General features: G+C 43.5%; 1 protein-coding gene across 3 annotated transcripts in view; it reads left to right on the top strand.

Moving 5' to 3' along the window:
* The first annotated feature begins 1,548 nt into the window (after positions 1-1,548).
* Chfr (checkpoint with forkhead and ring finger domains) overlaps positions 1,549-15,047 on the top strand; it is a 32,177-nt gene continuing 18,678 nt past the window's right edge. For all 3 annotated transcript variants that reach the window (XM_032886891.1, XM_032886890.1, XM_032886889.1), the window contains exons 1-7: positions 1,549-1,719; positions 1,828-1,971; positions 6,274-6,373; positions 9,772-9,881; positions 10,654-10,713; positions 10,833-11,048; positions 12,485-12,649. In XM_032886891.1, the coding sequence (XP_032742782.1) occupies positions 1,839-1,971; positions 6,274-6,373; positions 9,772-9,881; positions 10,654-10,713; positions 10,833-11,048; positions 12,485-12,649 (784 nt within the window). In that variant the 5' untranslated portion in view covers positions 1,549-1,719; positions 1,828-1,838. The remainder of the gene's footprint in view (positions 1,720-1,827; positions 1,972-6,273; positions 6,374-9,771; positions 9,882-10,653; positions 10,714-10,832; positions 11,049-12,484; positions 12,650-15,047) is intronic.

Raw genomic sequence — 15,047 nt, 5'->3', positions numbered from 1 at the left:
AGACCGTCCTTGCTGTAATCACACGAGGTTTATTAACGGGAACCAGTGCACTGGGGTCGAGACTCATATCCCACGCAGGGGCAGTGGAGTTCGACCCCGAAAGGCTGGGAGAAAGGGTATTTAAAGAGAGAAACCACAACCTGAGGGGGCAGGGATGGTGTCACTGGAAAGTGTCAAGAATACTAATGAAAAATCACAAGGAGGAGCTTCCTGTTTCTCAAGATTGTTAAAGTTTATGATCCATCAGTTCCTGGGAGGAGCTTCCTGTTTCTCAAGATTATTCTCTAAGTTTTAATCTAACTTTATGATCAGTTAGTACAGGTAGAGGGCAGGGTCTGGAATTTGAGGTATTTTGGCTTCTTAGGGGTGAGGTTGCATTTTTTTAAACTTCTGACTTTTTGGCTATATTTTTTTATTCTTTCATCATGACAGGTATGCAGACCACTGACCACCAGTACAAGCCAATCAGAAGCCGACCCTTGCACCTCCCCAGCACCCACCAATGAAATTTTAGATTATCTAACTCACTCTCTAAATATAGAAGGACTAACATAGTTACCAATCAAAGTTATACTAATGTCGTGGCTTTGCGGCTGCTGCCAATCACATTAGAGATCACCTAATCCTTCTAGAGAGTTCCCCTGGTTCCCTATAAGAAGGCCTGGGCACCTTTGCCTGGGGTCGCCATTTCAAAACATGGTTGACCCCTACACGCCGGTTGCTTCTGCAGAATAAACGTTCTTTGTTTTTGCATATTATCTGGGTCTAGGGTCTTCCCTCAGCGATTTTTAGACCCTTATAACTCCATCTCCCTAGAGGCAGCCACTGCTACTTCCTTTTATATCCTTTCAGAAGAATTTCAGTAAATATTTATAGATAAAGACTCATTTCCACGTATATTTACAAGTATGTCAGTGCATGTGTTTTCTTTTTTTAAAAAAAAAATCAGATGTTTAATAATTTTTTGAAGCTGTTCTCTAGCAAAGACATTACTCTGAGCTGCGGAAGTATCACTGTGTGCAATTGATTGTCTTCAGCGACTTCCTTCCAGGGCATTGTTTTTGCCAGTGTTTCTCTTTCATCAGAGGCCACAAACATGTTTGAGGTATACAGCTCGGGAATGACACAAGACTCTAAGAAACAGGATTTAACGTGGAAAGATATCGCAAATCTGCCCTCAGAGACGAGTTACCAATTTCTATTCTAATTGACATCTTAATTATACTGTTAGTGAAGGGCTGGCTCACTTTACCTAACTTCCACATTTTATAATCTGATGTATGAAAATAGCACCTTATCTCGCTACAGGTTAAATGGCAAACCGTATCGGTACAAGATTTTAAGCCCCTCGCATTTAGAAGTTACTCGGTCCTTTTTTTTTTTTTTTTTTTTGCCTGAACATAACATGGCGCCCTCCACAGCTTCTTCCGCGCTTTTGCAGGAGGCTAAGTCCGCTTGCCAGCATCAAAGATGGCAACCAGGCGCACATCCTCTTGTCTGCGCAGGCTCAGATCGCTCCGCCCGGCCCTCTTCGGGTAGCCTTTCCTGGCACCGCTCTAGCCGTCGCTCTCGGTGGGCACCGCCGCCAGCCAATCACCGGGCGCACCGCCCTGCACCCCTCCCCCTCGCCTCCCGTGGATCAGCTGGGTCCCCGAGATGTCTGTTGACAGCGGTGGCGGCGACTGTGCTGCCGGTTCCGGGATCCGCGCAGGGCGGGGGGTAAGCAGGCGGGCGGGTGGGGTCCCGGCTGGGGAGGCGGCGGCCGGGGTAGCAGCGGTGCTGAGCTTTCCAAGTCGTCCCTGAGCCGGCGTTTCTGGGTCTCTGTAGATGTGAGTCCTATGGAGCCACACGGGGAAGACGAGCAGCCGCCACCGCGGGAGCCCTGGGGGAGGCTTCTTCGCCTAGGCGCAGAGGAGGACGAACCCCAGATCCTTCTTTGGAAACGCGAGTGGACCATCGGAAGGAGGAGAGGTGCGGAAGCCGGAGTGGAGTGAGGACGAGGATGAAGGCTGCAGGGGTAGACAGGGGGGACCCAAAGTGGGTGCCCAACTGAGGAGACACTGAAGGCCTAGAGCAGGACGGAGACCCGGTCAGAGTGGGTTCAGATGGGGGAACCGACAGGGGCTTGAAGTGGGGAAAGTTCAGGGCTGCCGAGGCTGAAGCTACCAGAACGGGGAGGCAGGTGCACTGTGCTTTCCTTCCTCCCCGCCCCCCAGAAAATGGGGTTATTTATGTGTGCAGTTGCTCTTCTGGATGTTGGATGGTGGCTATCGGTTAGTTCTCAGTACAACTTTATGAAATAGATCTGTAAATATATCCTTCAGAATACGATCTTGTGCTCACTGCTGTACACTTCTCTTTCTCAATGAAACGCAATTAGAAATCAATAACAAGGAAAACCGAAAAGGTGTGTAGAAATTTGACACCGCTGTTAAACAGTTGATGGGTGGAAAAAATAAACCACAGACAGGTACTTTACAGAAATGTTTTGTGACCAATGAGAACAAAGAATATGCTCAGAGGGCGATTTATAATGGCAGGGTTTCTATTTGAAAAGGTCTCAAAGTCCCAGGAACTAGAATCTTTTATTTAATAAACCTGAGAATTTGAACAAAGTCATAAACAGACCCCAACATCCCTAGCTTTGGGTCAATGACATACATTTCTATAACATTGTGTCCACCTTATTTTGCAAGGAGGGTTGATGAAATATTATATGAACTGCTTGTACCTAACCTAAATTTGGGGCCGGAGAGGGCCTAGGTGATACAGTTTTTGAGGACCTGAATTCAGATCACCAGTACCTGTGTAAAAAGCTAAGTTTGGTGGTGCATAACTAATCCTAGTTCTGGGGAGGCAGAGACAGAAGGGTCCAAGTTTGCCGGCCAACTCCTTTTGCAGACTTCTTGAGCTCTGGGTTGATGGAGAGACCCTGTCTGCCTCCACAAACATGATCATGTACACATGCATACACATACATTAGAGAGCCTGTTGTCACAATATCAAGATACAGCATTGCATGTTAAAACAAGAAACAAAAATCTGCTTTCTAATAGAAATGCTTTTAGTAATTACTTTTGCTAACAATGTAAAGTTCATTGCACTTGTTTGCCGGTACTGCTATGTGGAAGGCTAGAACTAATCCCTGGTTGGTTGTCCTCTAAATCTTCACACTAAAAGTTTTATGGGATTTTTAATAGAATTGAATGGAATTGGCTTTGAATGGCAAAGGAGAAGAAAAGTAGTCTTTTTTCCTTACTTTTTTTTTTTCCTTTTTTGGTTTTTTTCAAAAAATTTTTTTTTCCAGAGCTGGGGACCGAACCCAGGGCTTTGCGCTTCCTAGGCAAGCGCTCTACCACTGAGCTAAATCCCCAACCCCCTTTTTTGGTTTTTTGAGACAAGGCTTTTCTGTGTAACAGCCCTGGCTGTCTTGGAACTTCCTTTGTAGACCGTGCTGACCTCAGACTCATGGAGATCTGCCTGCCTCTGTCTCTGCCTCTGCCTCCGCCTTCCAAGAGCTGGGATTAAAGGCATTTGCCACCATGGCACAGAATCTCCTGATATTTCCATCTCCCCAAGCCAATGTCACTGCCAGATGCCCTCACTGTGTCTTGCTATAGCTTCCACTCGTTGTCAGTTACTTTCTCCTTCAGGGGTCTGGATAGAACCTTTGGGATTAGGAGCATCCACGGGGCCTTAGCTGGGCCACGTCTGTGTCTTTCACCTTTTCATGTCCTCACCTTCCTCTTTGGTGGCTAAATTATGCCTGCATGCTGACTGCGTCTGTCGAGGTACTGGCAGGGAATGCAAATGTCACTGTGTAGAATCTCAGTGATTGTCAGACCAGAGTGAGCAAATGGCTGATACTCGTAGCAGGGGCTTGAGACCTTCTGCAGTCATCACCACCACTGCAAGACCGTGGAGGACCTTCAGAACAAGATTCTTGTTGCCTTCATTGGCAACTCTCGATTTGTCCACAGATGGGCAGTACACGTTAGGTGCCTGTGATTTCTAAATCCGTTTTGAGATGTGTCAGAACAGATCCTGTGTCTGAAAACCAGCATCAGTAAACTTGACCATGAACAACCTGGAGATGTAGGTTATAAGCCTTGAAGAAAAGCTGGTGTACCTGCAGAGTCACAAAGCATCTGATCAGACTGGTAGGGACATGTGGGCATTGACCTATATGTGACCTTAAAAGAGACAAGGCAGTATGAGATTGTGGCAGAGAAGAACTGGAAGGATGAGTAGCTGAGGCTGAATCAAAACAAGTAGCCGGATTCTCTGGTGGTCACCACATGGATGATTCTACACGAGCAAGTCTTAGGTTACCGGCCTACAATATATCCTTTAGAATCTCGAAATACAGCTTCCGTTGTAGCTTGGCATGAACACTTTCCCGGAAGGCATGCTAAGGCATGTTAACAGAGAAGTCCGCTTTAGGGCCCAGTTGGCACAAATCTAGGCAGTGATTAGCTGAACCTAAGCCTATCTAGGATATGCACGCTGATATCCGGGAGTGCCAGCAGCTTGTGGACATCAGCTAGTGGCTAGAGCGGAGCATAGCGAACTATGCAGCCTGGTTAATGTCCAATATGTTATATAAACACTCACCCCCAGGTTCTCTGAGTTATTATGTATCTAGATTTTTTTTTTCTTACAGAGGGCTTCCTCTGATTGATGAAGGGAGGGGTCCTCACCTTAGCTCATTTCCTTTCCTGCCGATAAAAGTTGGTGGTTCAAGGATGGGGAAATGTTGGGTCTTCTGATCTACCAACACATATATAGTGGCAATTTTGGAATTTTTATTTCTTAAAAAACAAAACAACAACAACAACAACAAAAAACCAGGAATATTGGGCTGGAGAGATGGCTCAGAGGTTAAGAGCATTCTCTGCTCTTCCAGAGGTCCTGAGTTCAATTCTCAGCAACCACACAGTGACTCACAACCATCCGAAATGAGATCTGGTGTCCTCTTGTGGCCTGCAGGTGTACATGCAGGCAAAATGCTGTATACATAATAAATAATCTTTAAAAAGCGAGGAGTATTGTAAAAATACAGTATGGAGATGTGCAGCCGCTTCCGATTGCCCATGCAGCGGACTGTGACTTGCTTTTGTGCTCCAGCAGGAGTATTATTTTGCCAGTGGTAAATAGTTTCTACAGTTGTGTGACATTTGGTTAGAATTCTGGGGACTTTTCAAAAGGGCTATGAATGCTAGGGTCCTGAGAGGCAGGGTGGGCTGTGGGTTGTTGGTCGGTTGCTGTTGATCAAAGTTTATTAAGTAGTTGTACCCAAAGAAGAAACAAGAAGAGGAAATTAGATATCCTGATGGCAAAGGTCAGATTTGCCTCAAGGAACTGGATGCCCCTAATCAGCAGGAAATAGTTTAAAGATAGTGCCAGTCCCTCTCCTGTGTATCTTTTCTCCCTCTTATCTATCATTAGGGGGTCGAAAGGGTGGAAGAAAGAAGAACCCACAAAGTCTCCAAAGCCAGCCTCACCTATAGCTCAGTGATGAAATCAAAGCATAGGGCGAAGCAGAGTAAGGTGTGATTTCTAGGGGACAGTGTGTCCCCCTTACCCTTATTTTGAGACAATCTTACAATGTGTAGCCCAGGCCGGCCACAGCATAGGCTCCTGCACTAGCCTGTGGGAGTTCAGTATGAACTCTTGTCTAGCTGTCACTTACATTTAAAGAGAGGAGCTCTAGTGGTGCTCCAGCTATATGTCTGTCAGCACATATACTTCCTTAATTTAAAGAAAGCACTGATTTTTTTTTAGTATTTTCTACTTTGCATTTAATAAAGATCCCTTTCTATTTTAATTTCCTTATATATGTCCTATGATACTTTGATTAATCATATTTTCTATGTCTGTCTTTACTTCAGTTTTATGATTTATGAAACTCAAAATTTCCATAGAGGAAAAACTTGAGAACTATTTTAAAATATTAAAAAATTAATTAATTTTTGCTTAGGTTAGTTAGTTGTTTTGTTCGTTTGTGCATCTGTTTTACAATCTAGATACTGTTATCTGTTGAGCTGTGTGATAAACTGTCATGCAGAAGCTGCTGATGTGATGGGATATCTTCCAGGTGACTGGGTTGAAGAAGGTTGGGACTTACATCCTGTCCCTTTACTTTAGGTTAACACTTGAGTATTTAAATGTTGTTTGTGTCCATGAGCACAATTGGTCACAAACTGGAAAAGCAAGGTGGTGGTACTCAGAGCACCTACACTAATGTCCAGTGTCTCTTGCCTTCTGTTTTAGGCTGTGACCTCTCTTTTCCCAGCAATAAACTGGTCTCTGGAGATCACTGTAAACTTAGAGTGGATGAAAAATCTGGTGAGGTGACACTGGAAGACACCAGGTGAGCACTTGGTCTTCTCTTTCCCTTTGTAAGTCAGGGAGCTGGCGATGTAGTCGCATTGTGGTGATACAGCTCATACGTCTCAAAAATAAGACTTAAAATATATAGGTTGGTTTTTCTTTTTCCTGCTGATTATGGTTTCCTCACCCTGTACTTTTCCCAGTTCCTACTTACCTCCTTCCCATCTGTATCCATGCCTATTCTGTCGCATTAAAAAAACAGTCATCAGGATCAGGGTCTGGTGAAGGGGCAGGAGGCACCATGTGGGGCTGTGAAGGTGGCAAAAAGAAGCCCCTGAAACAGCCCAAGAAGCAGGCCAAGGAGATGGATAAGGAAGATAAGGCTTTCAAGTAGAAACAAAAGGAGGAGCATAGAACCTCGAGGAGCTAAAAGCCAAGGCCGCAGGAAAGGGACCCCTGGCCACAGATGGATTAGAAAATCTGGCAAAAAGTAAGCTGTTCCTCACATCTGAGGTGATGGTGACCCTCCTCTTCCATTCCTATTTAAACATCTGAATTCCCTGCCGTAACATCTTTGCCACCTAACAGCTCGAATGAAGTGTTATCCTGGAGCCTGCTGTTGTACATTGTAATGAACTTTTGTTAAAAAAGAAAAAAAGTAATAAACTGAATAATGCAACAAACAAACAAACAAACAAAAAACAGTCATCTACGGCTGGAGAGATGGCTCAGTGGTTAAGAGCACTGACTGGTCTTGTAGAGGTTCTGAGTTCAAATCCCAGCAACCACATGGTGGCTCACAACCATTTGTAATGGGATCTGGCGCCCTCTTCTGGTGAGTCTGAAGACAGCTACAGTGTACTCGCATACATAAAATAAATGCTTCTTAAAAAACAACAACAACAAAAAAAAACCCAACAACCTAAAAACAGTCATCTAAATAACAATAAAACATAACCAAACAAACTCAAATAAGACAAAACAGATAGAAGAAAGAGAGTCTGAAAAAAAGCACAAGAAAAAGATACAGACAGAGACACACTCATTCACACACTCAGGAGTCCCATAAAAGCACAAAATCAGAAACCATAATATATATGTAAAAGGTATGTAGGGTAAAAGTAAATAAAAATGAAAAATAAAAATTGAATTTTTTTTTAAAGGCCTGACACAACATTTTGAGACAAGGAACCTTCAAAAGATACCAACAGAAACACTTGAGTTCATTTTCTGTTGGCATCTACTGATGGGCATACGGTCTACCCTGAAGAGTGGTTTCCCCAGTGAGGCTTCCTCGGAGAAAACTAATTTTTCATTTGCAAGTGGTTATCAGTGAGAGCTAGCTGTTGGGAATGGAGGTGTAACCTCCTCTTTCTTGTACTGGTCCATTCCTGCTCCTTCTGTTTCTGTGAGTTTGTGTGAAGGCCTCGTTTCCTTGGTGTCTTCATCCCCTCTGGCCCTTATACACTGTTCTGCAGGACTCCCTGACCCTAGAGAAGGATTTGGTGGGAGATGGTCCATCTACTCATGAAAGCTTATCATTTCCCTCCTCTGATTCTTTCCTTACTATAGATCTCTTCCTGCTGCAGATCTCTAACTGTGTTACGTCTGCTTGTCTTTTAAAGGGAGACACTTGGTTCAGAATGTTCAATTTGGTACAAGCAGTAGGCAGTGTTCTGGCAGTACCTTGAGTTGTACACCAGTGAGAGAAGGTTTAGGGACCTTGTTTTGTTTGTTTTCATACAATATCACTGTTCTGTGGAACTCATGAGGTGTGTGTACTTGTAGAGATTAGGCACCATGTCAAGGGATAGAAGCTGGGAAGAGGTTTTTCTAAGAAGAACTAATGGTTCTTTTTCTGTTTTAGTAGATAGTAGATTAAATTTTTCTTTAATTCTTAACACTGTATAGAAAATTATGCTAATTCTAAAGTCATCTTCCTATGACAAGAAGTTGCCACAAACTTAATAGCGTATGAGAATGGTGACTTACTTTTGACACTTGTAGAGGTTCAGAATCCAGTGTGGGTCTTGGCGGGCTAAGTCCTTCTGGATGCTCTGGGATAATCTCCTTTCTGTCACAGGTGTTGCCTTGTGGGCAGAGGTGGGCTAGAGGAGAAGCAGTAGTCAAGGCAGAGGCAAAAGGACATGTGGGTCAGTTCAGACAATAAGTAGAGATCACAGCAGGGCATTTGGGCTTCAGCCTGAGTGCAGGGGTTCATTTGTTTGAGAAAGAGTTTAAAAATGGACAACTGGAGGATACCTGGTTGCAGAAAGCCAGTTAGGCTTGTGTCAAGATTGAGGTCTGCATAGCATTTCATCAGTTACTGTGCCATGGTCCTGCCTGCGTATTTATGTCCTGCCCTTGGCTGCTGTCAGGCTACAGTGGCAAAGCTGAGCAGTTGGAGTGAGACTTTGTGACCACAGAATTTGAACTAGCACCATGTGCTTTCTGGAAAATTTTTGTCATTCCTTGACCTGAGAGAATTATTTTGCAAGTCTGAAATACAAATTCCTTCCAGTACTGGACCTCAGGAATGAAGCTGCAGAGCCAAGCTTGGTTCAGTTGAAATTTATTTTATGTTCAGTATACTGAACTCTTTGGCCATCATGTATTCATTGTCTGATTTTTCCAATAGGTCTCCACCAAAACGTTCTTCCCAAGAGAATCCTTCCTGTGCCCACACTCTGGACCTAGGACATGTATTGTGGTTCCCCACCTAGCAATGTGATTATAATTGGGTTACTACATCTTTTGAGCACAGGAGCCACACAACCTTTAGTTGAAAGCCCACAGTTTGCTTCCCTTTTGTCCTGAATGCATCTTTTGGGAGGGATCAGTACTCACTAAGGAAGGAACTAACAGGGGAGAGTGAGAGAGAGGGAGAGAAGGGGCAGACCTATCCACAACCCAGGAAAGAAGGAAATGGCAGCACTGTGCTGCTTCAGGATCCAGATGACCCAGATTCAGTTTTCACCCCACATGATGATTCAAAACCAAATGTAATTCCAGTTCCGAGAGTTCCAGTGCTCTCTTCTGGTGTGTGTGCGTGCGCATGCACGCGCGCGTGCGCACACACACACACACACACACACACACACACACACACACGTACATCACAAACACAAAATAATCATACACTTAAGAAAATAAGGCAGGAGTAAAAAGTAATCTTTTCAGAAAAAGAGAAAACCACTCTATTAGATAATTGGGTTGCTAATTTGCTGGTATCTGGGTAGTAACAGGTAACCTTCTTGTCTAGATCATTGTCAGGAGATGCTTGCATATATAAATGGTTAAATAGGTTTTTTTCCCTATGAGTATGTTCAGAATAGTAATGCTGAGCAAATTTCTTCATATGGTAGAAAAATGTTTATCCTATTTAGTGTCTCGAGTGGGGTAACGTACACTTTTGTTTTTGTTTTTGTTTTTTTTCAGCACCAATGGAACAGTAATCAACAAACTTCGAGTTGTTAAGAAGCAGACTTACCCTTTACAGAGTGGGGATATCATCTATTTGGTGTACAGGAAGAACGAGCCAGAGCACAGTAAGAGGACGTTAACTGGTGTAGATCCTTTCCCAGGTGTTGCACCAAGAAGCCCTCGAGCTGAGGCTGGAAACACCCTCAGGAAGGCCGTGCAGGAGGGGACATCTCCGTTAACTGACAGTTATGGGGGTTCTTGGTGTAAGCACTTGGATGGAGTGCTGACCTTTCAGCTGGGCCTTCCTTCAAGAAAGCCCCAGGAGGTGCACATCTCACAGTGGCAGCCAAGGAGGAGAAATGAGCTGCACTGGGATGGACAGTAGAATTTGGAATGTGGGGATAACTTAGACAGGGCCCAGAAGCCATTGGCAGTGCTGCCTTTGGACAGTTTACAAGAGACAGCAAAGGTTAGACTGGATCTAGCTCCATGTGCGGCAAACAGATTGGGAGAATCTTTGAAGGGTATCCTGAATACTTGAAGGCCACCATAAAATCATTCTTGGCAAGGAGAGAAAAGAGGACACCTGTATTCTTTAAGTCCTCTTAAGTAAGACCAGCCTCTTGCCACACGGAAGGATCTTGTACCTTCTTTCTGGTGGTTATTTCACAGTTATTAGTGAAGTGTGTCTTTTTCACCCTTTTCTCCCTTATGAGACCATTTTCCCTTTTGGTTGCTTCCTTACACTTAGGTTGGTAAGTGTGATTCACTTTTATTAGAATCAGATGTTAAGTGAAGACAATCAAAAGACAGGTTGTGATGTGATTATAGGAGGGGAGCGCTGAGGTCGCACCTCCCATGGGGCCTCGGCTCTCTGACTTTTTAATTTCCTTTTAGATGTGGCATACCTCTATGAATCTTTAAATGGCAAACAGAGCTTAACTCAAGAATCCCTTGGTAAGTGAAAGGAAGACACAGGCCTGGGTGTTATAAAGGGCTTTGTTCTAGGATGGCCCTTCAGCCCCTTAGTGCCTTTCTGAGTTGTGAGTGTTCTCCCTTTGTTTTTGTGCCTGCAGAAGCCAATAAAGAAAATATGTTCCATGTGACCAAAGATTCCTCAGGTCCAGGGCAGGGTGATGACCCCCAGGTTCCACTATTGTCACCCATGGCTCAGACATGCTTAGAGGAACCACAGCCATCAACATCGACATCAGACCTCCTTCCCACGGCCTCTACCTCTTCTACGGAGCCAGAGCTGACCTCTGCAGGGCAAAAGCATTCCTCTAGCTCTGGTGAGACGCTATCACAATGACAGTCACAGTTTTGTTTCTGGAGATACAGTAAATCCATTCATCAGTGAGTATTCTGTAGCCATGTTTACTGGTTTATTCCCAAGAGAAACTAAACATTAAGGACCATGGTAACATAATATTTTTATAATTTTATCTAAATATGATTCATACAATATAAGTATCACTCAATTGAAGTGTCATTCATAAGGTTATATGGCCGTCACTGTTAATTACAGAACATTGTCAGTTCAAAGGAAACATGTTTCTCTGCATTTGCATGTTCTGAGCATTTGTATTCATAGTCATACAGTATGTGGTCTTATGACGACTCCTTCATGTGTCAGAATGTTTTCAAGGCCTATCCAGAACTGTCTGTTGCTTAGAACCGGTTTTACAGGCCCCGGTCCCCGTGGCTTATCCTTTCTTTTTTGATTCCCATCAACACACACATAAACACTGAAAGCCTACTTTACCATTACACGTGTATTCTGTTCCGTCTCTCCACGTACACTGTGTGTAGTCTAACAAGGCTTTATTGACCTTCTGATAATCAGATCTCTTACAATGGCTAACTCCATTCATATCATCTCTGTATATCACACTGGCACAGTTACAGTTACTATGAGTGTCTACCAGTGGCGAGACCGTGTAAGTATGTGTGAATATCCATTCCCCCTCTCTGGGACCTTCCACACACGTGCCATGATCTAATGTTTGTTCTCAAATGAAAAGCTGGACATGAAAAGCTCTGACGATCAGAGGATGAGTAGGTTCCAGGGCCAGGAGATAGCATGGGAAGGTTGTTCATTTTTAGTATATGAGTTCCTATGTAGCATATGGAAGTATTATTTGTGCCTAAAATAATTCCATTCCCTCGCTCCCTCCCCTTTTTTGGATTGATAGTATAAACCAGTTTCTTCTTTTTCCAATACTGGTATTTATTTGGATATAATAAAGCATATATGTATTGTGCTATAATATTATAAATAAGGTAGGGATAGTGAAAATTTTCCTATTTAGCGAAGTTCATTTAGCTTAAGCATGTGATGCTTAAGCTTCTGCCTGTTTAGATCAGAACTCCATCTGTTAGTTCCTTGACAGTATTCCTCACTCCTGTCAGAAGTATCTGCCTCATAGCTTTTGCAGGTATTTAACATGTAATATGCATTTTGTAATTGCAAAAATGCTCAGTTGTACATCTTAGACCCAGTATTTAGGGATGATTCTGTTGTGGGCCTCCCTGCCTGTCTTCGTGAGCGCAGTGATGGGCTCTAGTGCACTTGAGGTCTGACTCCTGGGTGAGTGTGGAAGACGGGCGTCATTCTTAAGCTGAGATTTATGATTACAAGCATCACTTGATTTAAATCGATGACTCTCTCTTGACTTTATTCTGAAGCAGATAAATCAGAATCGTTCTTATTCGTTCTCTTTTACAGGACCTGGGACTATAAGCATCTCCCCAAAAGAATGTAGTTCACTTGTTGCCAATGGTGAACTCTCTAGCCTTTCTTCAGTTTTCCAAGACAACGAAGCATCCTTTTCTTTGTTGAAAACCGAAGATACTGAGGAATTGGAGCCTGCCAAAAAAAAGATGAAAGGAGGTTAGACCACTGTTCCGTGTTGGCCTCTTGTGCTCTGTGCTGTGGCAGGTGTTGCCTGTAGTAGAAGTATGTGGATCTGCCTCAGGTTTAGTAACAACTTGCATTTTCTGTATGAAAGTCTAGAATTCCTTCTGCTTGCATAATTTAAATAGAACTGTTCACTACTAGGTCATGCTATTGTTCTGAAAACTGCATTTTCAATTACAAAAGGGTGTCCTCTATCTTTGATAGGATAGTAATTTCTCTAAAAAAAAGTTGTCTTAAGCAGGGTATGGTGACACATAATCTATAATATGTGTCAGTACTTGGGAGACAAAGGCAGGAGGGTCAGAGTTCAAGGCCAGCTGGCTGTGGGAATCGGGTGATAGAAGAGCTGTTGGAATGATGTTCTGGGGAAAAACTAGATTATCTGAACATTTGTATAAATTAAATTAATTGGCTTGTGAAAGGCATGATAAATCACAACAGTTCCATAGGAAAATGTAAGTATAGGGCTGGGGACATGGCTTAGTCAGTAAAAGCATTTGTTGTGCAAACCTGGCAACCTCAGTTCTCTCTCTGGAACCCATATAAAGGTGAAAGTAGAGAACTAGCTCTGTAGGAGTCCTCTGACCTCCACATGTGTGCCTTGGCATGGACACACCACACCATACACACACACACACACACACACACACACACACACACAAACACTCTCTCTCTCTCTCTCTGCAGGACAGCGAGGGCAACACAGAGAAACCCCATCTTGGGGGAAAAAAGGTATTGATAAGAGGTGACTTTGAAATTAAACAAAAATGGAAAATTAGAGGCTGGAGAGAGGGCTCAGTGGTTAAGAGCCCTTCCTCTTGCAGAGGACCTGAGGCACCACCTGAGGCTTCCAATCACCTGAGAGTCCATTTTCAGGGGACCTAGTGCCCATTTCATGTAATCTTGGGCTCTTACTCTTAGCCACGTAGTTCCCAGAAATAACGACTCTGAGACTAAATTATTATGAGTCATGGCTTAGGCCGAAAGCTGGAGCTTGTTCCCCATGTAGTTCATCCCTTACTTTCCCTGTTCATTCCATTCTGTGAGTGCCACATGGCTGCTTGCCTCTCCTCAGGTTATGCCAAGCCTGAACTCCTCCTCAGAGCTGCAGGCGAATCTCCTATGTCCTGACTCCCAGAATTTTCTCTCCCTGCTGGACGTCCCACCTTCTACTCCTGCTCCTTGTCCATGGGCTTCTTATTGACAGGTGGAACTTAAGAGATTCTCTTTGTAAAGTCAGGCTTTGGCAGGCACCAGGCATGTACATGGTACACATACATACATGCAGTCATTCACACACACATAAAATACATTTAAGAATAGAAAATTACATAAGTTTGACTACTTGACTAAGCAATGAATACTTATATTTATAATGATGGCCATAAAATGTAGTTTAAGCAAGCAATACTTGCTCAGTAATTTTAAGAGGACCTTAATATTTGATAATTTGTTAAATCAGTTGAGGGTAACTTAGTGGTTGAGCCTAATGTAAGGCCCTGTATTTAATTCCAATTCTGTAAACAGAGTGAGTCAACTAAAGGATTACAATACAGATACATAGCAAAAACCTGAATCATTTCCTCAGATGAGGAGACTGGGTAAGGAAAGGCCAAGGCAGAGAGTAGCTGCATTTATTTCCCTCTGTGTGACTTTAAAAGTTGTTTGCCTTTCATGCTCTTTTTCCTTTCTTTTCAGACAGACTTTTGGTATGTAGCCCTGGCTAACCTGGCACTTGTTATGTAGACCAGACTGTTAGCAAACACAGAGATCTGCCTGCTTCAGCCTCCCAGTGCTGTGATTAAGCATTTGGGAAGAAAGGTGTGCACTGTCATGCTTGGCTTTTTTTTTTTTAAATGGGTACATGGCGAACAGAGAGGACATTGGCTCTCTGGAGCTCGTGTTAGAGGTGGTTATGAGCTGAGAACTGAACTCAGGTACTTTGAAAAAGCAACAAGTTCTCCAGCCCTAAGCATTTCTTTAATTAAACATAAGAATTGAGTATTAGTGAGATGTCTCAATGAATAAAGGAGCTTGCTGCTAAGCCTGAAGACCTGAGTTCAATTCAGCAGGACCTACAGAGTAGAAGGAAAGGACTAGGTAAGTCCTGCAAGTCCTATGGAGGATCTGACCTCCACATGCATCCCCTTCCCTCTCTGCAAATCAATAAGCAAAATGTAATAAATCCAACATTTTGTTTGAGATCTAGCTGTCTATCACAGAATTCACTCTGAAGACCAGGCTGGCCTCAGACTGACAGAGATCCCCCTGCCTCTGCCTCCCTAGTGTGTCATCACACCCAGCCTGTATACCCAACTTTTAAAAATAAATTAAATTGAATAAACTATGATATTGCAAGCCTAGAATCCCA

The sequence above is a fragment of the Rattus rattus genome, chromosome 16 (assembly GCF_011064425.1).
Source record: "Rattus rattus isolate New Zealand chromosome 16, Rrattus_CSIRO_v1, whole genome shotgun sequence".
Classification (NCBI taxonomy): Eukaryota; Metazoa; Chordata; class Mammalia; order Rodentia; family Muridae; genus Rattus; species Rattus rattus.
The sequence above is the reverse complement of the archived record's forward strand: the minus strand, read 5'-3'. Positions and strand labels throughout refer to the sequence as shown.